The sequence below is a fragment of the Schistocerca nitens genome, chromosome 2 (assembly GCF_023898315.1).
Source record: "Schistocerca nitens isolate TAMUIC-IGC-003100 chromosome 2, iqSchNite1.1, whole genome shotgun sequence".
Lineage (NCBI taxonomy): Eukaryota > Metazoa > Arthropoda > Insecta > Orthoptera > Acrididae > Schistocerca > Schistocerca nitens.
The window spans coordinates 363016110-363041456 of NC_064615.1; the positions used below are offsets into that span (position 1 = coordinate 363016110).

General features: G+C 41.1%; 1 protein-coding gene across 1 annotated transcript in view; it reads right to left on the reverse strand.

Annotated features, from left to right (window-relative positions):
* Positions 1-1263: 1263 nt before the first annotated feature.
* Positions 1264-25347, reverse strand: part of LOC126236183 (CDK5RAP1-like protein) — a 130318-nt gene continuing 106234 nt past the window's right edge. Inside the window, exons 9-11 of the mRNA XM_049945283.1 lie at positions 17557-17691; positions 1966-2036; positions 1264-1544 (exon numbers count right to left, since the gene is read on the reverse strand). Of these exons, the coding sequence (XP_049801240.1) occupies positions 17578-17691 (114 nt within the window). The 3' untranslated portion in view covers positions 1264-1544; positions 1966-2036; positions 17557-17577. The remainder of the gene's footprint in view (positions 1545-1965; positions 2037-17556; positions 17692-25347) is intronic.

A 25347-nucleotide genomic window follows, 5' to 3' on the forward strand; every position in this document is an offset into this window, starting at 1 on the left:
GGTTTATATTGGTAGTAGGTCAGTGATCATAATTTTCTGGTTGATAAGTGTAAGTTGGAAATTGCTGTAACTTGTCACACAACTGAAATACTGAAGAGTATTGCTCAAAAATGATAATGAGATAAACTTGTAAAATCAGCAGTAGAGAAGTTGAATGGAACAATGGAAAATCCTGGATGGAATGATAACAATAATATGAAAAAGATAGATTGCTACTCACTACAATTGAAGGGGCACTGTCTCACAGACAGGTACAATGAAAAGAGTGCTAAACACACAAGCTTTCAGCCAATAGGCCTTCTTTGGAAACAGAAAAGACACACACACACACACACACACACACACACACACACACACACACACACACGACAACTCATGCACATGACCACTGTCTCCGCCCCCATTAGTCTATTCGTTATGCCTGTCTGCGACTCAGCACCTCATATACATATGGTGAGTATCAATCTATCCTTAGCATATTATTGATGGTGAATGGAAAACAGATTTGTTGAAAGTGTTCTCTGAAAATCCAATACATGAATGCTTAAAGGAAACAGCATATAAAACGTCAGTGTGAAGAAGTCTATTGTGAATTTATTAGTCTGAAGTATAGCTTCATATGGAAGTGTAAGATGGGTGATAAAACAGTACACATATAAAGAGAATGGCAGCTTTCGAAATACTGGGTACATAGGAATGTTAGATGGGTAGATAGAAATAGTTCATTTGGTATTACAGTAAGCAGATCCAAGTGGATGCACGTTGCAATACTTACACAGAGGAAAAAGACCTATACAGGATAGATTAGCAAGGGGAGCACCAAACCAGTCTTTGGAGTGAACAACAACAGCAGCAGCAGCAGCAGCAGCAGCAGCAGCAGCAAAAAAAATATTCTTTGTATTTAAAAACTCAAACTAACCAAACTGTGGTTTTGTAAATTCCAATGGTGGCAACATGCATGCAGAATAGACACCATTCCAAAAATGTTATACAGCAGGCCTTAAATCTTTTCTTCTTTTTCCATGTAAGTAAAACAATAAAAAATGACATGTGCCTTTTCTCAAAAGTCATAATTTGTATACAATATGTAATTTTAAAGTACTATGATATGCAGTGTAACAGATATAAACTCATAAAAGATAACAAGAATATAAGAACATAAAGAAAAACTTGTCACTCATACTGTAAAACATTTTTTAATAAAGAAACTTTCATATACAAGGAAAAGGAATTCTATTATGGCAGGTGATAGAAGAAACTAAATTCTGATAAAACCATTTACTTATTTTCTCAAAAATAATGTTCAAGACACAGAAACAAAAACTCGAGGTGAAGTGAGCAAAAGTATTAACTATGAAAATTAATTATCATTCCAATCTGCTATTTATCTGTAGAAAGTTCATCAGCAGTCATATTTCATTTAGTTGACATTTGAGTTTGCACTTTCACAATAATTTTTTCTCTTCTGTTTACTGTAAGCATAACTCATTATCTCAAAAAGTCATCATCTTATTATGGTACCCAGCTGAGGTTCACTTCAGATCCTGAAAATTCAAAACAAATACTGCTTCTGTTATATGTAGTATAGAAGGAGGCAGTAGAAACAAAGAAGAAATGAGTTTATGTATTATGTACCAGGGAATTCATATAATGAAAACTTATGAATGTGAGACAATATTTGGCATGACAAAAGGTAATTCATGCAGACAGGTCACATAGTTTAAAAAAGCAGTTGCTAGCAGTGGTGCATAAATCTATATTTCAAGGATGAATTCATCTCCAACAACTGAGTTACAGGAATCAACCCTTTTTAAAAGTGCACATCTCTGCACTAACTAAAGTTTATTGCCTTTCTTCATGTCAATTTTTACAAGGAAATTACATGCATAGCACCATGGCTTTGTCAATAAGTAATTTTTGCAATCAATGAGTAACACAATGGAAAAAAAATGAAATAATTCTCACCTATCACATCAGGTCTCACACTCTTTGTTAAATAACTTGTACTGCAAATTTCTGTTTTCTCCCTCCAAAACCTGGAAGGGAATATTTGTTCTTTATTCTTCCATATTAATAATTTAAGTAACAATAAAAAGGCTGGGGGATGAAGTATGCATGGAATTTTGATCACTGCTTAAGAAAAAGATTTGTAACACAATGTGATAAAAAACAAGTAGAATGTTAATGTAAGACTTCATTCATAACTGTTCATATGAGATGGAAATAATGGACTTTAAACACACATCTAATAAAAGAGTTTACATACCTGAAACTTATTTTATACTTTACATAAGCAAATTGTTACTGTTAATTAACATACTAGACAGGATTGTAAAGGTGGACCACCATAATGTCTTGACATAACAAAAACTAATTGCTTTCCAAATGCAAAAAAGTATGGTTCAAATGGCTCTGAGCACTATGGGACTTAACATCTATGGTCATCAGTCCTGCAAATAAGTATGCTTTTTGCGCGCGCGCGCACACACACACACACACACACACACACACACACACACACACACACACCAATATCTTAAATGTGATGCGACAAGTACTTAGAAACTATTAATATTATTGCAATCTGTACGTAAACAAAGTAAGTTTCAAACTGAGTCAAAATAAAGGTCAGAAAAAATACTACAAAATACAAATTGTTCAGGTGGATCTGTAATTCTTCAGTGCTTGCTTGCTATTTTCTTTAGAAACAAATTTACTAAGACAACAGTTCACAAATTTTGTAGCTAAGTGACCAGGATTTGTATATTTAAAAAAAGAAAGAAAGAAAAGCTGCAGGGTCCAGTAACTAAATATACTAATAAAAAATATAAATGTGTGTGTGTGTGTGTGTGTGTGTAAATAAGCCAAATTAGCAAACATACTGTACAAAAGTACAGAAAAATATTTTTATTATATTCACTTAGCTGTCACAACTACAGGAAAACTCAAAATCAAGGGGTCAGGGTTAAAAAGGCCTCCATGGGATTTTTGACATTGTCTGTCACCCATGACAGAATCAATATCTGGATCAAAACTGGTTAATTTTAGCCTCAAATCACTATCTACATTCAATCTATTCCTGTGCTTACTTTTCAGAAAAATAAAGCTGAAAAGACTCATTCACATAGATACACTCCTGGAAATGGAAAAAAGAACACACTGACACCGGTGTGTCAGACCCACCATACTTGCTCCAGACACTGCGAGAGGGCTGTACAAGCAATGATCACACGCATGGCACAGCGGACACACCAGGAACCGCGGTGTTGGCCGTCGAATGGCGCTAGCTGCGCAGCATTTGTGCACCGCCGCCGTCAGTGTCAGCCAGTTTGCCGTGGCATACGGAGCTCCATCGCAGTGTTTAACACTGGTAGCATGCCGCGACAGCATGGACGTGAATCGTATGTGCAGTTGACGGACTTTGAGCGAGGGCGTATAGTGGGCATGCGGGAGGCCGGGTGGACGTACCGCCGAATTGCTCAACATGTGGGGTGTGAGGTCTCCACAGTACATCGATGTTGTCGCCAGTGGTCGGCGGAAGGTGCACGTGCCCGTCGACCTGGCACCGGACCGCAGCGACGCACGGATGCACGCCAAGACCGTAGGATCCTACGCAGTGCCGTAGGGGACCGCACCGCCACTTCCCAGCAAATTAGGGACACTGTTGCTCCTGGGGTATCGGCGAGGACCATTCGCAACCGTCTCCATGAAGCTGGGCTACGGTCCCGCACACCGTTAGGCCGTCTTCCGCTCACGCCCCAACATCGTGCAGCCCGCCTCCAGTGGTGTCGCGACAGGCGTGAATGGAGGGACGAATGGAGACGTGTCGTCTTCAGCGATGAGAGTCGCTTCTGCCTTGGTGCCAATGATGGTCGTATGCGTGTTTGGCGCCGTGCAGGTGAGCGCCACAATCAGGACTGCATACGACCGAGGCACACAGGGCCAACACCCGGCATCATGGTGTGGGGAGCAATCTCCTACACTGGCCGTACACCACTGGTGATCGTCGAGGGGACACTGAATAGTGCACGGTACATCCAAACCGTCATCGAACCCATCGTTCTACCATTCCTAGACCGGCAAGGGAACTTGCTGTTCCAACAGGACAATGCACGTCCGCATGTATCCCGTGCCACCCAACGTGTTCTAGAAGGTGTAAGTCAACTACCCTGGCCAGCAAGATCTCCGGATCCGTCCCCCATTGAGCATGTTTGGGACTGGATGAAGTGTCGTCTCACGCGGTCTGCACGTCCAGCACGAACGCTGGTCCAACTGAGGCGCCAGATGGAAATGGCATGGCAAGCCGTTCCACAGGACTACATCCAGCATCTCTACGATCGTCTCCATGGGAGAATAGCAGCCTGCATTGCTGCGAAAGGTGGATATACACTGTACTAGTGCCGACATTGTGCATGCTCTGTTGCCTGTGTCTATGTGCCTGTGGTTCTGTCAGTGTGATCATGTGATGTATCTGACCCCAGGAATGTGTCAATAAAGTTTCCCCTTCCTGGGACAATGAATTCACGGTGTTCTTATTTCAATTTCCAGGAGTGTAGTTTATCGAAAAGCCCATCAAATGTCCCACTGAACATTAATTTAGCACTAGCTCCACAGGGACCAAACGAAGTTGTCTGGTGGCTAACGCCCTCAACTCACATTCTAGAGACCTGTGTCCAATTCTTGGATTGGCCACATAGATATCAATTTTCTTTGATCATCCAGGTCAGTCCATGGAAGTGCCTGGATAGTTCCTTAAAAGGGCCCTGGCTGCTTCCTTCCCCTCAAGTAGCAAGAAATCCGAGCAAAGCTCCATCTTTCATAATGTTGCCATGGACCAGATGTAAAACAGCAAATGTACGTCCTTCCTTCCTTCCTTCCGTGTCAGGGTATTAAAAGTGGAAAATTCAACCAAGTCATTCTTATGAACAGTTGTGTCCAAGAAACTACCACCTTAAAAAATTACAGATTGTGGCACTTGTGTGTTTAACCATGAGCAACCAGCCAACAACACAGGCGAGCCCTGTAGCACAGTCTGTAGAAGTGTAGACTTCCAGCCACCTGGTGGCAGAAGATATTGGTTATTTTCAACATATAAAAAGCTGGCAGTCTGCTTAGCAGCTTCTTTTGGTTTATTCTTTGTGTGTGTATGTGTGGAGAGAGAGAGAGAGAGAGAGAGAGAGAGAGAGAGAGAGAGAGAGAGAGAGATATCTCTTACTTCATTCTGTACTTGCTGACCAACTGACAAGCGAAACCCCTGAAGCTACTGGTAATTTTTATCTGGACTCTTGGCCAGTGTTTACGGCCCAGTGCCACACTGCCCACAGCCCAAAAGTGGGCTGAGGCCCATGGTTGTGAGTTGCTGCTGTATAGAACAACAATCTACTACTGAGATGATGCATTGGTGCAGGACTTCACAAATACATGCTACTTCTATAATGCTACACTTCATGTGGAAAAGGAGGAAGAGGATACAGAATGCAGACTAACAGATTGTGCAATATCACTTGCTCCACCCTAGCACAGGCAAAACAGTTTGTGCAGGTTGCACATTTGTGCCCGCTTTTACATGTAATATTTTCATCTCAGTACTTCTTTTGCAGTAATTTATTAATTCTGAGTGCATCAGAATAATAGCAGATTGGATGATCTGCCACTTTTGATGGTTAACACAAAAACCAAATATCAACTTGTCTGAGATTCAAACATTTTGAGAACACATTTCGCTCAATTTCAACATAATCTGTAGTCAGCCTTTGATAAACAAGGCCTCAACTTACAATGACAGAAAAAAAATTGCAAAACCAAAATAATAATTAATGTACAGTAATGAAATTTTGGGAATACATTTGTCTAGTTAACATAGTTAAGTGATTAACATTGCCAGATCACAGGTCAATATAAGTGCGAGATAAGCCACTGCATATGTGAAATGCTGGTACCAGTGTAACCACCAGAATTTTGAATGCAAGGATGGAAACATGCGTGCGTTTTGTTGTATGGGTGCATGGAGTTCCATGCCTGTTGCACTTGGTCAGTAACTACTGGCACAGTTAATGCTATTTGTGGATGTTGCCAGAGATGTGATTTGATGATGTGCTAAATTGGAAACTGGTTTGGTGATCAAACAGGACAAGGCAACACTGCAGAACATGCTGGATTACAACAGCAGTACCGTATTTACTCGAATCTAAGCCGCACTCGAATCTAAGCCGCACCCAAAAATTGAGACTCGAAATAAAGGAAAAAAAATTTCCCGAATCTAAGTCGCACCTGAAATTTGAGACTCGAAATTCAAGGAGAGAGAAAAGTTTTAGGCCGCACCTCCAAATCGAAACAAAGTTGGTCCATTGTAATATGAGACACAATTTAGGTCAAATGAATGGCGATACACCTACAGTAGTTTGGTTCGAGTCGCAAGCTTAGCCGTGAAGCTTTACCAGGTAACCCTTGCTATGCGTCAGGCGCTCCGTCCGTATTTATACGGGTACCCTTCCTTTTTCACGTGCTTCGTCTGGTTTGAATCGATTGCTTATTTTGCTTTGATCTGATAAGTGCCGTTTTCTTTGTTATAGGTGTTAACGTCACTCTAAGCTGAAAATGCATTACTGTACTGTGTCATGCATTGTTTGTCGCATTCTTATAGTGTGTGTTTACGGCCTGTCGCCGCTCGCGGCATGGCTTGCTTTTGTGCACGCTACCGCCGCTATAATAGACTGCGTATGATAGAACATGTTCTGAACGAGAGTTAGGCGAAAATTTTTCTCCGTTTGAAAATCTTTGCGGCAGCTTCTTTAGAACATCAAATTCTGCACAGAAATTAGAGTCATCTTAGATTTAAAAATCTAGTCAGTTGCTGTGCTTCATTTCTGACTGTATCACTATTAGGCATAAGAATAATCGAATATAAACATGACACGATACGTATATTCTTCCGCGTTTGCTGTTGTCTCACTCTAGTTTCGTAGTTTATTAGGCAGACAGGATTTAAATGAGATAGCAGCAAACACGAAAGAATACATGGCAAAATGTTTATGTTCGTATTATTCTTATGGCGAAAAGAATACTATATGTGATTCACATTTCATCAGGTTTCTATTAGCAACCATCTCTTCTCACAGGTAGGAAAAAATTCAGAACGTAGAGTTGGCCATATTGACAAACATCCCAAACAGTCTTGCCAGTCGGATTTTCGTGGTACATTGAAATTCTGCTACATTCGAAGATGAACAATACAGAATTTGTATTTACTTCGTTGGATAATGTATGAAAATGCAGTGGTCGAAACTCGGGGCGGAGAAAAAAAAGCTCGTCTTCCACCTTTTTGTAAATTTATTTACTGACGCAGAGATTTTGGCCCCAGTATTTATCTTTATGCCTACAAAGCATGACTGTGTAGCGTTACATATATTCGACAGCAGAAGTTAGTTGTGGCGGCACCTACCAACATTTTTCAGAACTTCCACTTGCTTTGCACTCGATTCTAAGCCGCAGGCGGTTTTTTGGATTACAAAAACCGGAAAAAAAGTGCGGCTTAGATTCGAGTAAATACGGTATGTGGGTTAGTGTCATCCTGTTGGAAAGCACCCCGTGGAATGCTGTTCATGAATGGCAGCATGACAGGTCAAATCACTACACTGACATACAAATTTGGAGTCAGGGTGGATGGGATAACCACAAGAGTGCTCCTGCTGTCATAAGAAATCACATCCCCACCATAACTCCATATGTAGGTCCAATGTGTCTAGCATGCAGACAGGTTGGTTGCAGATCCTCCTAATCAATATACGGCCATCACTGGCACCGAGGCAGAACCAGATTTCATCAGAAAACACAACACACCTCCACCCTGTTCTCCAAAGAGCTCCTGCTCGACACCACTGAATTTGGAAATGGCAGTGGTTTGAGACAGTGGGAGGTATACTACTGGACATCTGGCTTGACGCCATCCCTGAATTAACCAACTTGTAACAGTTATTTGTGTCACTGTGGTGCCAACTGCTGGCTCAAATTGATGCTGCAGATTCAATATAATGTGCCAGAACCAAACGCCGAACACAATTGTCTTCCCTCTTGGTAGTGCCGTATGACTGTCCAGAACGCGGTCTTCTTGCGACCGCACATTCTCATGACCACTGCTGTCAGCATTGGTGAACAGTGGCTACATTCCCGCCAAATCTTTCTGGAGTTTTGCATAAGGAACTGCCTTCTTCTTGTAGCCCTATTACATGAGCTTGTTCAAACTCAGTGAGGTGTTGATTATGGCATCCTTGTCACCTTACAGGTATTCTTGATTAACATCAACTCACCATATCCAGTCTCAAAGATAACTAACACTCATGACTGTTACAGCACGTATTTAAAGCAAACCTCATTTGCATCCTTATAGTAGCCCTACTGGCACCACTCTTATGCAACTGGTGTAAAATCTGAACAGACATTATCTTTTGGATGTAGAAACATGGCTACCAACTTTCGTTTACGTCACACAACTCCTCCTTGGTGCTGCATTTTTTTCCTGTCAGTGTATGCTATTATACAGTAATTAGGCAAGACATTATAGCCACATGCTTAATTGCATGTTAGTCCACCTCTCAAATGCAATACAGCAGCATGAGATGGATTTGACAAGTCCTTGTTAGGCTTCTGGAGGTATATGACTCTTACTGCAGAACTACTTCAAGGGGTGGAGGATCACGCATTTATATCAGAACAGGAACACAGTTCAAATCAAGACATGACCTCAGTACCGTAAGTGAAGAAAAACACTATGAAATATCAGTTATTGAATTAACAGGGCGTGATATCACCAAGAAATTAATCATTTTGTGTCTTTATAGATCTCCCAGTGCTAGTGTGGACACATTTTTCAATAAGTTAACAGAAGTTCTAGATAAAGTCTCAAGTACAAAGGTCAACATAATTCTGTGTGGGGACATAACATCAAAACTAACATCATAAATGAATCCAGGAGCAGCTCCATAAACAACCTTCAAAGTTTTGGCATGTCCTATTGGTCAATAGTGCAACAAGGGTTACCACGATGACTTCATCAGTAATTGACCATGTGGCCACAAATACGGACAAGGAAAAATATGATGTAACTGTAAAAGATCTCGGACTATCAGACCATCTCTGTCAAATAACAACAGTAAAGTCAGGCATCGAATCATTCCCTACATTATAAGCCTACAAACGACATCTATCAGAAATCAAAATAACAGATTTTTCAAAAGAACTAGAAAAACAAAGCTGGGATGAAGTGTATAAAGAAACCAATGTGAATATGAAATTCTCTAAATTCTCCACATTGTTTAAATTGAACTTTGAAAAGGCATTTTCAAAAGTATGCATGTCTGTATCAACATCTCACAAAAACAGTTGGATAACAGCAGGTATTAAGAAGTCCTCCCAAACACTTAAACAACTCAGTTCCACGGAAAAGGATTTGCAATGATGCAGAATTCTTAAATTTCTATCATAGATACAAAAAGATCTCTAGGAAGGTGCTGATTGCTGCAAAAAAGTCATTTAATGACAAAATAATATATAATGCAGAGAATAAAAGCAAAGCAATCTGGGATGTTATAAAAAAGGAAATGGGGAGAGGCGAACAAATGCAGAATAACATATTGCTAAGGGATGAGGATAAAGTAATAAATGATCCACAGCACTTAGCAAACTATGTAAATGAGCATTTTTCAAGTATTGCAGAGAAGTTACAGCAAAAATTCCCCCAAACAAATATAACACCTGTAAATAATGTTGCACTAAATACAATGATGTCACTTCCAATCACAAAGAATGAAGTCAGTAAAACAATTCAAAAACTAAAAAATAAAAATTCAGTAGGCTTAGATACGCGCGTGCACACACACACACACACACACACACACACACACACACACACCAATCACAAGTATTTGGATGATGTAAAAGCTATCAACACATTTAGGTATGTCCCAGCAGCAGCAACACTTGTCTTTTTAAGTGCTTGTGTAGAGATAAGTAATAAATTTACTAGTAATAGATATTTAAGAGAATATTATAAAGGAAATAGGTGTATTAGCACATACTCTTAAGACAGGTATGGATAGCCTTTGTTTACCTGTGGGCCTGATTTACATACTTACTTAAAGTTGCAGATTGCTTGGTTATGTGATGCAACAGCAGTACTGCAGCACATAAAGTCAAAACTATAGCACCCATGACATTACTCTTTTTGGGTAAGACAATGATATGAATAGCACTCCTTTCCTGACATGCCAAGCCATGCCAACGAATTATGGCTCTAATCACACATTTTTGAGAGTACATTCATTTTATGTACACCACACCTTCAGATGTTTACATTTATTTCCATCTTCAGATGTTTAAATTTGTTTATGCATCACAAACAGTTTCTTCACTTATGCTGCAAAATTCTACAATGCCACTAGAAAGAAACACTGTTCACAAAATGTAAATAAATGTCAACATCTGAAGATAGGATGCTAGGCATCTTGAAATGTCATCAGGGAAAAATAAATTACCGTGGAAACACCTGGTAGCAGCTAATACTTTATAAATTACCTTCAGTTTTAATATATGTGGAGTTCTGATATGTCCACAGCATATAAGAATTATCACTAATGTTAATACCTGAAATAACATAAAAACAAAATATGCACAGAAACACTTGCATGAAATTAACAAGCAGCACAGAACTTTGTGTGTGAACCTACAACAGATAACTAGTACTTCCACTAAATTATGACCCCTGTTGCCATCATTCATACTGGCTGCAAACCTGAGGTGAGGCAAACACTGGTGGAAATAACTGAAAATGTATCCCGGGATAGTATAATTTGAATGTCTTGTTCTCCTCCCCCAAACATTTCTTCCACAGGCTGGATTGAAACCAGCTATGGATTGGGTTTGGCCCACGGGACGCCCAACCATGCTTTAAGTCATCTACAAAAATTTTCACTCTTTTATACACTGATGGGGGGGGGGGGGGCAAAAAAACAACAAGAATAGCTGTGTGACATAAACGAAAGTTGAAAGACATGTTTCTACATATGGAAACATGGTGTCTGTTCAAATTTCACACCAGTTGCATAAGAGAGGTGCTTGTAGCACTATTGTGAGGATGCAAGTCAGGTATGCTTTAAATACACACTGTAATATACATAAGTGTTGGTTACCTATCAGACTGGATGTGATGAGCTGATGTCATTCAAGAATGCCTTTAAGGCAACAAAGATGCCATTATTGACACCTAACGGAATTTGAATAAGGCTACAAAAAAAAGTTGGATGTTCCTTCCGTGATACTGCAGGAAGACTTGGCAGGAATGTAGCCACTGTATGTGGTTGCTGACAGCAATGGTCATGAGAATGTATGGTTGCAAGGCAAGCAGCTTCTGGATGGCCACATGGCACTACTGAGAGGGCAGATCATGATGTTCGGTGTATGGTTCTGGAACATTATACCACATCTGCAGAATCAATTTGAACAGCAGTTGGTGCCGAAGTGCCACAGCGAACAGTTACAAATCAGTTACTTTAAGGACAGCTCCAAGTCAGATGTCCTATAGTGTACATTCCACCGACTTAAACCCACCGTCATTTGCAACTTTAGTGGTGTCAAGCAGGAGCCCACTGGAGGGCAGGGTGGACATTTGCTGTTCTTCCTGATGAAAGCTGGTTCTGACTCGGTGCCAGTGATGGCTGTGTGATGGTTACGAGGAGGTCATATCCCAACTGCAAACCTGTGCGTCTGTCTGGTGATTCGACCTGCCATGCTGCCATTCATGAGCAACACTTCAAGAGGTGTTTACCAACAGGAAACACTCACCCACATACCACTATTATAATCCAACATGCTCTACAGAGTGTCAACATGTTTCCTGGCCTACTTTATCACCAGATCTGTCTTCAATTAAGCACATATGGGATATAACTGGGGGACAACTCCAGCATCATCCACAAACAACATTACCCATTGCTGTATTGAGCAACCAAGTGTAACAGGCATGGAACTTCATCAAACAAACTGTCATCTGGCACATGTACAACACAATGCATGCCCTTTGCAGTCTTGTATTCAACAGTCTAGCAGTTACACCGGTTATTAATGTACCAGCATTTCACATTTGCAATCACTTACCTCTCACATACATCAATCTGTGGTCTGGCAATTTTAATCACTCAAATGTGTAATGTAGACAAGTAAACTCTTGGCTAAGAAAAATGTATTCCCGAAATTGTATTACTCTACATTAATTACTTTCTGGTGTTGCAATTTTTTCCATCAATGTATGTATCACAACAGAGAAGAGTTCATAAAGAAGGAAAATTTAAATTTCCTGGTTCAGAAAAGTTGCATAGTGCTTTGTGTTTTACGGCCTAATTTTTATGAATGAGTTTTTCAGTTTATTCAGTACTCTAAACAGTGACAAATGCTCGACTTGCCAGAGGACTGTTAGTTCCAGGGTGTGGTGTGACGGTCAGTGTAGCTTTTTCCATCGGAGAGACTGCAGTGTTGTGGGAAATGGGGAAATAAATAAGTCTCGGCAGAGGTATTGCAGGATAGGCAGAAGAGATAAAAAACAGTGAAAGAGTAGGTGAACATTGCATAGCTCTTCATGCTGAACTAGATAAGGCAAGGAAAGATCTGGACAGGTTAACAAGGGAGAAGGGTAAAGAGTGATAGGAAGTGGCTACGGCTAATAGTGGGCACAGGCATAGGACTTTCTGTGTTGGTGTTGATGTTAATGTGGAAACTACATTTGACTTGTTGCCCCAGTTAGAAATGCTGAGCCTCATGCAGGTGTAGCTGTAGCAGTAGAAGGAGCACAACAAACAATGACAATAATTTGAGAAAGAAAGAGATACAAAAATCTCTGAAAAGAAAGAAAATGTTATAAGGTAGTTCACATGGTACAGAAGATGGCAAACTGCTGCAGGATGATTCAGGTCCAGAATACTAGGTCATAAACGTTTTTGAAATTAGTGTTTGTCTTGGTCAGGTAATATACACTGAAGAACCAAAGAAACTGGTACACCTGCCTAATATCGTGTAGGGCCCCCCGCGAACATGCAGAAGTGCTGCACCATGATGTGGTATGGACTTGACTAATGTCTGAAGTAGTGCTGGAGGGAATTAGCACCATGAATCCTGCAGGGCTATCCACAAATCCGTAAGAGTACGATGGGGTGGAGATCTCTTCTGAACAGCATGTTGCAAGGCATCCCAGATATACTCAATAATGTTGGTGTCCAGGGAGTTTGGTGGCCAGCGAAAGTGCTTAATTTCAGATGAGTGTTCCTGGAGCCACTCTGTAGCAATTCTGGACATATGGGGTGTCGCATTGGCCTTCTGGAATTGCCCAAGTCTGTCGGAATGCACAATGAACATGAATGGACGCAGGTGACCAGATAGGATGCTTACGCATGTGTCACCTGTCAAGAGTCATATCTAGATGTATCAGGGGTCCCATTTCACTTCAACTGCACATGCCCCACACCATTACAGAGCCTCCATCAGTTTGAACAGTCCCATGCTGCCATGCAGGGTCCATGGATTCACAAGGTTCTCTCCACACCTGTACACGTCCATCCACCCGATACAATTTGAAACGAGACTCATTGAACCAGGCAACATGTTTCCAGTAATCAACAGTCCAATGTCGGTGTGACAGGCCCAGGCAAAGTTCTAAAGTCCAATGTCAGTGGGACAGGCCCAGGAAAGGTTCTAAAGCTTTGTGCTGTGCAGTCACCAAGGGTACACAAGCGGGCCAGTGGGCCTTCAGCTCCAAAAGCCCACATCAACAATGTTTCATTGAATGGATCGCAAGCTGACACTTGTTGATGGCCCAGCATTGAAATCTGCAGCAATTTGGGAAAAGGTTGCATGATGGAATGATTCTCTTCAGTTGTCATTGGTCTCGTTCTTGCATGATCTTTTTCTGGCCCCAGCAATGTCGGAGATTTGATGTTTTACCGGATTCCTGATATTCATGGTACACTCGTGAAATGGCCATACAGAAGAATCCTCACTTCATCGCTATCCTGGAGATGCTGTATCCCATCGCTCGTGTGCCGACAATAACACCACGCTTAAATTCACTTAAATCTTGATAACCTGTCACTGTAGCAGCATTAACCAATCTAACAACTGGGCCAGACACTTGTTGTCTTATATAGGTATTGCCGACCGCAGTGCCGTATTCTGCCTGTTTACAGATCTCTGTATTTGAATATGCATGCCTATAACAATTTCTTTGACGCTTTTGTGTAGGATATAATGTCATTATGTAAAGATTTTCCAACGGAAGATATCATGGTCATAGTGGGAGGGCTGGTTAATGATACTGACATTGATTCCATGTATTCTATAAAGTAAAAAAATTGTTAAGGCTTTCATGGCCACTTGTTGGCAAATTGCCTGTTGTATTCTGTCTCAGGTTCTTCTGCTGAAATTTGTTTGATGATTTTTCTAATGTTTTGCCAGCATGAGTGGCTGGCATTGCTAAACCTTCACCCTCCTTTTCTGGTAGCAGACTAAAAAGTGACCTCGTAAGGACAGCATCCACAACAAAATATACCAGTGAGGGATCTGTGTCTGTTTCATGGGATTTATGTCTGTTTTGGGATGCCATGATTGACAACACTTTATTTCTTTATCAGGAGAGTTAATTTGGAGTTGGAAAAGCTGCTTGTGTTAGGTATGGGGTGTTACACTGGTTTGATTTTTGCGGATACTATCATAGCTTCTTACTTCTGTAGAGCGGATATCGATAGAGAAGCAGTTGCCGCATTTTTTAGAAACTGCCTTAAATTCAAGAACAATGACATTAATAAACTCTGCCTAGAGTCACATCTAGAAGCATGTGCAACATAAGTAAAATTCCATAACAGATCCTTTACAACAGTCCCATATACAAACACTGCAAGAAATTATAATCTGTTCATCAATTGTCTAGAAGCTCTATTGTTGTATTTAACAGTGAAAAGCACTGGAACTGTGGTTGCTGGCTATTTTAACATAGATTTTTTTCAAAACTCTTCCAATAAACATTGATTACAGTCAGTAACACCGTCATTCAACCCAGTTCCTACAATAAACTTTCCAACTACAACAGCTAGATGCTCTAAGGTGGCCATAGATCAAAGAAACAAAATCATATCACAAAACCAATAATTAACAGCTTTTCAGACCATGAAATACAGTGCTATGCTCTAGTGTAAATACTGAGCTGATTAAAAAGCCTATTAAATCTGAGTACAAGATAGTAGTTAATCTACCAAAAATTGAGTACTTTAGCAAACGGTTCAGAGCTATGAACTGATGAGATATTTACAGAGCTTGTGACATTAATGAAAAGCACAATAAATTCATTAATAAAGTTATTACATCATTTGAAAACTGTTTTCCTCCAAAATTAGTTCAGATTAAACAAAAACATAGATTACTCAAGGAATAAAGGTACCTTGTATAACAAAAAGAAAACTGTCAGCCAGGAACTGTTCCAACATTGATGATTTAGCTCATTACTAGGAATACTGTAGGCTATTAAGCAAAGTAATCCAAACATTTACGCAAATGCACTGTAAGACGAACACTGGAACATCAGGCAACAATATAAAAATAATATAGGGTATAGTGGAAGAGGAGATTGATAGAACTACAAAAAAACTGGAGCAGTTTAAGAGTAGATGACACATTGGTAACAAATGGGTGTAGTGTGGCAAATATCTTTAACGAGTATTTTATATCTGTTCCTGATAGATAGTGTGAGATGGCTAGGGACAGTGAGTAATGCCCAAGAATACCTGAGACTAGCCTTTACAAATAACTTCTTCAACACAAGTAACATCCATAATAAATTCTTTATAATCAAAGCATTCTAGTGGTTATGAAAAATGTCAACAACTTCAATTAATGTGTGTTCTTGTGAGTTAAGTAAAATTTTAAATTATTTGTACAACCAGTGTTTTATCTTTGTAGCATTTCCTGACGTGCTGAAACATGCTGACATGCAACAACTGTTCAAAAAAGGGAATATAGAAATGCCACCCTGTTAAAGACCTATTTCACTTTTGTCACTATTCTTGAAAATTTCAGAAAAGGTAATGTACAGACAGCTTCTTAACCATCTGACCATGAATAACATACTGTCAAAGACAGAGTTTGGGTTTCTGAAGAGTTCAGATACTGAGAAGGCTATTTACACATACAGCGAGAAAGTGCATCTGACTGCATGAACTACAACATCCTTTTAAGTAAATTGGAGTACTATGGTGTCACTGGCAGTGCTGCAAAATAGCTCGTGTCATATCTTGAAAACATATGGTGTCACAGTGAGAGACTAGTTAATCAGTTAACTAAGCTATCAGTCATCATTGGATCGGGAAGTAATTACATGTGGTGGCCCACAAGCATCCATCTTGGGGCCACTGCTTTTTCTTGTATACATTAATGACCACCCATTAGTTACACTGCCAGACACAGACTTTGTTTTGTTTTCAGATGATACAAGTATTGCAATACATAGAAAGTCTAGTATCGTTTTAGAAAGGCCCACTTATGCTATTTTCAAGGACATTAATAACTGGTTTATAACCGACTGAATGTCGCTGAACTTTGAAAAGATCCACTACAGTACATGCAATTCAGAAAATTTAAGAGTATACCACCCAGCATATGCATAAATATGAGGAAGTTCAGACAAAAAAATTGACAGTAGTAAATTTCTGGGATTACAACTTCGTAAGAAGCTCAGTCAGAAGGAGCACACCATAGTACTACTGAAATGCCAAACCAGTTTCTTATTTGCAGTGTGAATGTTATCAGGCACAGCTGAAATAAAATAAAAAAGCTGGCATACTTTGTTTACTATCATTCCATAATGTCATTGCACCATATTTTGGGGCAACTCTTCAAGCCAAACAAAAGTTTTCTGAGTCCAAAAACATGTGACACATATTATTTGTATTGTGAATTCATGTACACACTGTAGAAGCCTGTTCAAGGAACTGAAGTGTTAACTGTAGCTATTATTCTTTAATGAAATTTCTTACAAATAACAGTTCCTTTCCAATAAACTGCTCAGTTGACAAAATCAGTACAAGGAACAAGAAAAACCTACATATATACTTAAAGGCACTTATTTTACTCAAAAAATGGGTCCACTACTGAGAAAAACACATTTTCAACAATTTGTCAGCAACCATAAAAAGTTCAGTTTGACATACTGAATGTATTATTTCTGTATTTTAATTAATATCACATAATATAAAACAAAAATGCAAAATGCTACACATCCCCAAGGATCTCCTCAATTTGTATTTATGGAACCAAGAATTCCTCTAACACAATCTAACCTATATCATTAAAATAGTTACTCGTAATGTGAGTAGTCTCATTACTTATGTATCGAGTTTCTGTATACTGTTGAGCTACATACCAAAGACAAAACAAATACTTACAGACAACAGCAGTACACCAATATTTATTCATAAGACATCGCATGCTGGTTTTAAATGACTCGTAACAAAAGGAAGAAAATCCTACCTGAAAAACATTGATCTCCTTTTAAGCCATGCCTGTATTTCTCTGTGTATTCTCTCTACTGTCACGCAGATGATTAACTAATGATGAATGATACAATGGATGACCTTTGAGGACCTGAGAACTAGCTTCTTCTATCTGGAAAAAATCATGCAAAATACTAAAATGATCTGAGCATTGTTGGAACATCTTTAGTCACAAAAATTGACAAAAGGTAACTTGAAGTCTAGAAACAACACTGCATACTGACCACTCACAAAATCTGGAACAAATGGGGACAGTGCAAAGAATTGTCTAGTTACAAGCATGGCAAAATTTCAATAAAACACATTCCACTTCTTCAGTGCTTCTTAATACTTTTTGTATTCTTTTTATTTCTTCTATCTTTTTTAACAGCCAATAAACATACACCAGTTTTAAAGCTTTTTGTTTTCTTTGGTTTAATCTTTCTGTCTTAGAAAAATGAAACAATGGGAAGACTGTTACTCATGATAGATTTTGGCCAAAGACTTCTTCAGCAAAGGAAACACACACAAGCAAGCACACTTCATGCAAACAACTGCTACCACCTCAGTTCTGACCAGAATGCAACTCCCATGTGAACAGCAATCTGAAGTGGGGTGGGGAAGAGTGATGGACAGCAACGTAAGGGTGGGGCAGAGAAGAGTGCTTTCTGGCAGGGCATGCAGGGTCTAGGTGGTGGCCTGATGGGACGGCCAGATGCAGCATCAGGAGGTCGGGTGTGAGGTGTGGAAAAAAAGGGGGAGTGGAAAAGAAGGGGAGCAAGGAGGGGGAAAGGATGGGAGAGTACATTGGCAGAGGGTGGCACAAAATTAGGTTGAGGGGGCATAAAAAGGGAGGAGGTGAGGGGACAGAGAGGGCAGAAACTGTTGGGTAGAGGGTGTGGGGACAGTAGGTTACCATAGGTTGAGGCTGGAATAATTTCGAGAGAGGAGAATGTGATGTGATGTAAGGACAGCTCCCATTAGCACAGTTCAGAAAAGCTGGTGGTGGAGGTGAGGATCCAGATGGCCTGGGTTGTGAAGCAGCCATTGAAATCAAGCATATTATGTTCAGCAGCATGTTGTGCCACAGGGTGGTCTAATTTCCTGTTGGCCACAATTTAGTAGTGGCCATTAATACCAGTGGACAGCTGGTTGGTAGTCATACCAATGTACACTGCACACCCCACCACCTGATCCTTGCAATCTCATCAGGTCACTATCTAGTCCCTGCAAGTGCCACAAGACAGCACTCTTCTTTCCCCCAAACCGATATCCCCCTTTCCAACCCCACTCCAGATTGCTACTCACATGACAGTTGCATTCCGGTCAGAGCTGCCAGTGATAGCAATCATGTGTGCAGGAATTGTGCTTGCTTGTGTGAATGTGTGTGTTTTTTTTGCTGAAGAAGGCTTCAGCTGAAAGCTATAATGCGTAACAGTCTTTTCATTGTACCCACCAGCAACTCAATGGGTCATCTTTATGGTATGTAACAAGCTATCTTTTTTCTAATATTGTTGATATTCCAGGATGTATACATGGACAAGGAAAAAATATTCCCAGATTTTTTCTGGATTTCCTGGTTAAAAATACACTTCTTACTGGATGAAAATATACTATATGAGGGTGAAAATTATTTTTTCCATGTTAAGTGACAGTACAGTTTCTTTGGAGTTGTAAGACTTTTCAATCCTTTGAATGGTAAAGGCTTTATACAATAGTGTAGATCTTCTCCATGGTTTTGGAAACGAAGTCCAGCAAAAAACAGTGCATTCTGGACAGATCTTTGATGCACTGCAATATGCACATTGCATATTTTCATATTCCAAAAGTATAAATATGAATTCCATCAAATACAGCACGGTAGCTTTCAAAGCACTGAAATTGAGATTGTGATGCACTTTTATCAGCCAATCATAGCTCATGTCATGTGATCTCACCAGCCAATGTCAGCAGATATTCACAACATAGGACATATGACATAGTCAGTCCGGTGGGCAATGAACCCAGAACCTTCAGGGTTGGTGCATAATTACAATCAACCTCCTGTGGGAATCTCAAAGCAGCAAGCATGGAGGACACGAATGGGGACTGAACTTGGGAGTGTGGGTCCACCGGGAGTCATGCCAGGACGGTCCTTACAATTGCGATAAACACTGTGTCACGATGGTGCAACAGTTAATGCAACTACTCAGTAAACAGGACATCCCGGGTTTCAGTATGGGTACAGCACACATTTCCACTTGCCGCTGCTGATTCCACATAAAGTCCTGATGCAGCTGACATCAATAATTCCTCCATTTTCCTTTCTTGTCTCCTCCCTCCACCTTCAATTTACATAATGTGTGCCACAGCTGCAGATTCCCCAAGGAGTCTTTCGTTTTGCACGTGTCTGAAAGAACAGGAACCGTAAACTCATATAATTGATTTGCGTCAATGACAATGAATCCACCACCTTCAGCATTGATGCACAATTAAGTTCAACTTCCTGCTGCAATCTCAAATAGCAAGAATGGAGGGCATAATGAGGACTGTCGATAGGTGGTGCTTGGTGAGAGTGTGGGCCAGCTGGGGGTTGTGCCAAGATAGTCCCTGCAATTGCGATAAACTCTGTGTCTGGATGGTGCAGTGGTTAACACAACTGCCGAGTATGCAGGATATCCTGGGTTCCAGTCCTAGTCCGGCAGATATTTTCACTTGTCACCATTGATTCCATATAAAAAAGCCTTGATGCAGCTGACATCAATAATTTCTTCCCTTTGCTTTGCTTTCTTTCCCTCCACTTTCACTTTACACAATATGGATCATGCAAAAGAATTAGTTTCCTTTTAGCACCTGATTACCATTATTTACTGGAGCAATAAACCACTTGTAAAAAGATGCATGTCAATCCCGTTTTTTGTGATGGGGCGTTGGATTGATGCACATCATTACATATCTTTAAGACTGATGTTAATCTGTTGCAGATCATGAAAAACATTTTAAGACTGGGTATATGATATTTTTGGAGAATGTACACCTCTGCAGGAATCACTGTGGATTTGATGAATTGTCATCTTGTGAAATGAAACTTGCTTTGTTCACTTATGAGATGCACAGGGCAGTAGTCAAAGGCATCCAGGTTGATTCCATGTTCCTTGACTTCCAGAAGGTATTCATTATATAGTGTCCTACAAAGGAGTTTATACTATTTGAACTTTAACAATTTGAACAAAAACAACAAAAACTATGAATTTTTAAGTTACATAGATGGTCTTAATTAGTGATGATCTTTTACTGTTGGTGGTCAAAATGTCCTCCATCAGCAGTGATACAGAATCTGCAATGCTGCGGAACAGATCAACATACGTAATGGTTGCTGCTGGAATGGATTCACAGGGAGTCACAATCACCTCTCTCGTGTCATCCTGCATATGTTTCCTTGTGGCATAGACAGTGTCCTTCAGAGTTCGACACAGAAAGAAGTTTAATGGCATTAGATTGGAAGATATTGTCAGAAAATTATCACTTTCCCGTCAGTGTATCCACCTCTCAACAAATGTTTCATCCATGAATTGCCACACATCATGATGGTAAGGTGATGGTGCTACACCATTAGCCACTACGAACATGCCAGGGGCTAAACTACATCTTTGTGGTGACTTTAAATGACAGTTAATTCACAAGCTATGGTTAATTCATATCCAATTCCTTGCCTGGATGAACTTTTGATGAAACTGGTGGACAGACATCATTTTTCAAAACTTGATTTGTCAGAAGTATATTTACAGCTGCTGCCTGATAAAAAATCATGTCAGCCTCTTGCTGTTAACATGTCATATGGGCCATACAGGTACAACAGATTGGTTTCAAGCATTACTTGCACACCTGGCATTTGTCAACATCACTTGGAACAGCTTACTGAATGCATTCCTTGTTGAATCAACCACCTCAACCACACTGCCATTACCGATCCCATCATCGATGACCCTTTCCACAACCTTCATCTTTTGTCTCAGACCTCATGTTACTCAGCTCTTAAGTGAAATTTGGAAAAGTGACACTTCTTCCAACCTTCGTAGAATACTTGGGACATGTTGTTTCTCATCTGAAGATTCAGCCAACAGACAGTCATGTTGTGGCTATTGCCACCGTTCCACCCAACAAATGTGAAAGAGCTCCAAGCACTCAATGCAAAGTTGCATATTACCACAAGTTCCTCCCATAAGGTGCTTGGATAAAGATGAAGCACTTTGTTTTTATCTCAATGAGGAAGCTCATTGAAATGTGGATGGATTCCCTATTACCAGCTCTCACATCACTCAAGCCATTGGCTCTGACCCCACTCTTCATCAAGTGTGGAAATATGTTCAGCAATGGTGGCCTGAGTGGCCTACATCTCATGCATTGGATCCCATCTGCAATTATCTTTTTCTGAGACACAGACTCATGCTGGTTGATGGTTTTCTCTTACTGTCCACAGACAACGCTCTTCCACAGGTGGTCACTTCTGGCAACTTGCTGTGCTGCTGTGACCTCCTTCACCTTGTAAGTAGGACCATTGGAGCACCTTGAGTACGATGTTGGCTTGTCACCATGCGTGCCAGACCAGAATTGATCATGAGATTGAATATTTACTCAATGCTTGCTCTAACTGTGCAGCTTATCAGGCCTCTCCACAGCAATGTTGTTCATCGTGGCCTGAGGTATCAGGCCGTGGGAGTGGGTCAATGTGTAGGTTGGGTACATAATCAGCTGGCACCCCATTACAGCAGATGCAACGGTGCAAACCCTCACTTCGATCTTCTCCCTCCTAGGCCTGTCTTTTTCCCTGGCAACTGGTAACAGTCCTCAATTCACCTCTCAGACTCTTTTCACAATTTTTGTGCACACCATGGTATTCAACATGTTTGTGCAACCTGTGCCAGTCTCAGCCAAAAGGGGAGGCAGGATGACTCATTTGCACTTTTAAGAGGCAAATGAAGAAGTATATTTGTGACGCCCATGCAATGAAGTACTTATATGCTTTCTTTCTTACTTCCTACAGGTTCACTCCCATTGTTGAGAAGGGCCAGATAACTCCTGCACGGTTGTCAGCCACGCACAGTACTGAGTCTCCTGCTTCCCACTCCAACGCCCTTCCAATGCCGCACTCCATGCCTGGGACTCTGCTCAGGATTCACGCATCTGGTCAATGCAATTGCCGAATTCCGAGTGTCGTCCAGCATGGCTGGCACATCTTGACACTGCAGGTGAAAGGTAGGCTGGTGACCTGCCACCACAATCACCTCTGCCTATGAGTGGAGAACTGGCCTTCACCACCTCCTTCCACCCCTTCAAGATCATCCATCCCTTCTGCTCCTGGTTCTCTTTCCTCACCTCTGTCCTTGATGACTCTTTCACTGATTCTGCCCCTATATGATGCTATGCCTTGCTCATCCTCCCCCATTCTTATTTCCAGCCCTCTGCTAGTTCATCAGGGCCTGGATACGGACAGCCATACACAGCAGCCAGAGGTCCCACAGGAACAACTGGTGTCTCTTCTGCCAGAGCCATCTCCCACTCCAGAGCTCCAGGTAACTGTGATGGATCCTGTGCCAGCATCGGCACCACCTGAGGCTGGCATCCCACCAGCTGGCATCCACCCATGGCCACCCCATCACCATACATGTCACCTTCAGCCTTATGCTTGAATACAGGCCAAAAGGGCACTCTTTGCAACACAGGGGGCATCCACTGGTGGCACCACAGAGGAAATGGACATTGCCTTGCTGGGTACTGAGAGCTGTCCCATACTATAAGTTAGGGATTCTGGGGTGGCACCAACTTACAGACACCCAACAAGAGGAGACGACTCTGGTAATATGTAGTTATGACATCAATTGTACTGGCCCTTGCTGTCGGTCATAGGTCAACAGGATGCGAGGCAGTGGCCCATTACATGTCATTTGGTCAGCCAATGCTGGCATATGGCAGCTAAGCTCATTCACCAGGAGATGGCACCTTCAGACAGCCTGGACGGCTGTGCCTCCAGAGCAGCATGCACATCCGCCAGCCAGCGCCACCTTAAGGAAACGTCTAGTATTCTTGTATTTAACCCTGGAGCAGAGTGTTCACATTCTCATTCCGTACTGTTTCATGAGACAGCTAACTTCACTCCACTCACAGATCACTGTTTGTCAAACTGGTGCCAACCTGGAAATGTGCATGGACGATGTGTTAAATATTTTTCTGGTTTTGGCATTAAAATAATTTGACTGGTGTTCTCTACTGTGTGTGTTATTACAAAGATTTTATGTACTGTCAACTCAAGCAGTTCTGAGAAAACAATTCGATCTGAATTTTACAACAATGCAGATATTAATTGTCACGGTAATATTCATTGTCTGAAAGGTGCATAAGGAACTTCAGAAAACACATTTCTTTAAAATAATGCTAAGATGAGTAAAGCTCACTTGAGTGGTTGTCATTTTATCCTTCTTGATGTATTAAAGTACATTTATGTTGTAAATAGTCTTCACGGGTTTGCTGTCGGACCACGTTGTGCAAATTCCACAATATTTCCTCGCAGCAACTGTCCAACATCTTCAGGTGATTCAACCTTGCTCGTGGTTAGATACAACTGACGGTATCTGCACACCGATGCCCGATTTTTAGAACACGTGCACAAAGAATGCGCAGCTGCGGAAATCACGCATGCACAGTGATTTGTCATACTCAAACTCCCTCTGTCGAAAATCACAGAGCGGCTCTCCCTCACGTGTGCTATACGCTGCGTTTGTCAACAGTGCAGCCAGACATTACTCACCAACGGCCATACTAGGCCAGTGTTATGACGGGTCTGTTATCGAAGAATCTTGATTTTCGCATCGTGATTTAATAGCAGTGAATGCAGGTTTCCAGGCTGTGCTCAGTTGAAGTCCCGTATCCTTGTTGATGAGATTAGCAGATGTATGGATATGTATTGCTTCCTTAATGACGCAGTCCCAGAAAGATGATGCCTGGGATAAATCATACAAAGTCCTGTATTCAGGCAGTGTTCCGCAACTGCCGACTTTTCTGGTTTGTCAAAGGCGTGTATGACGCTGATGTTCATCGCAGCATTCTTGTACTGTGCGGCATGTCTGTCCTATATATGCTGCCCCACACTGACAAGGAATCTTGTACACACCACATTTCCTCAGTCCAAGGTCATCCTTAACCAAACCCAACAGCTTTCTCAGTTTTGCAGATGGTAGAAAAACACACTTAATTCCGTATCTCCTGAGAACTCTTCCAATTCTTGATGACATGGCACCAAAATACGGCAAAAAGGCCAATGTGGTGGATGTCTTTGTATCTTCATTCTGTTCCACAGATTGAACTCGCCTGGCCTGAATGCATTACGTATCTTTCTCTCAGAATAACCGTTTTGTTGGAACACTGTCTTCAAATGTTGTATTTCATTCGACAGGCTCTCAGGATCAGATACCACATGTGCTCTATGAAATAATGTACGTAATGCACTACCGCATTGTGCAGGATAATGGCAGCTTGTGGCCTGCAGATACAGATCTGTATGCGTTGGCTTGCAGTAGACGCTATGTCCCAAGGGAGAGGGAGAAAGTTAGTGACATCTCTACTTCTTGGTGAAGCATGCAGGGGCTAGAGGTGGCAGACAAGGCTACCCGGTATAATATAGAGAGGCTGTGAGGGAGCTAGGGAAGTAGAAAAAGGGAATGGAAATGAAAGAAGCAGAGAAAGGGAAAAGATGAGTGGGTGCACTGGCAGAGAGCAGTGCACATTGAGGATGGAGATGTGAGCTGGGAGGAGG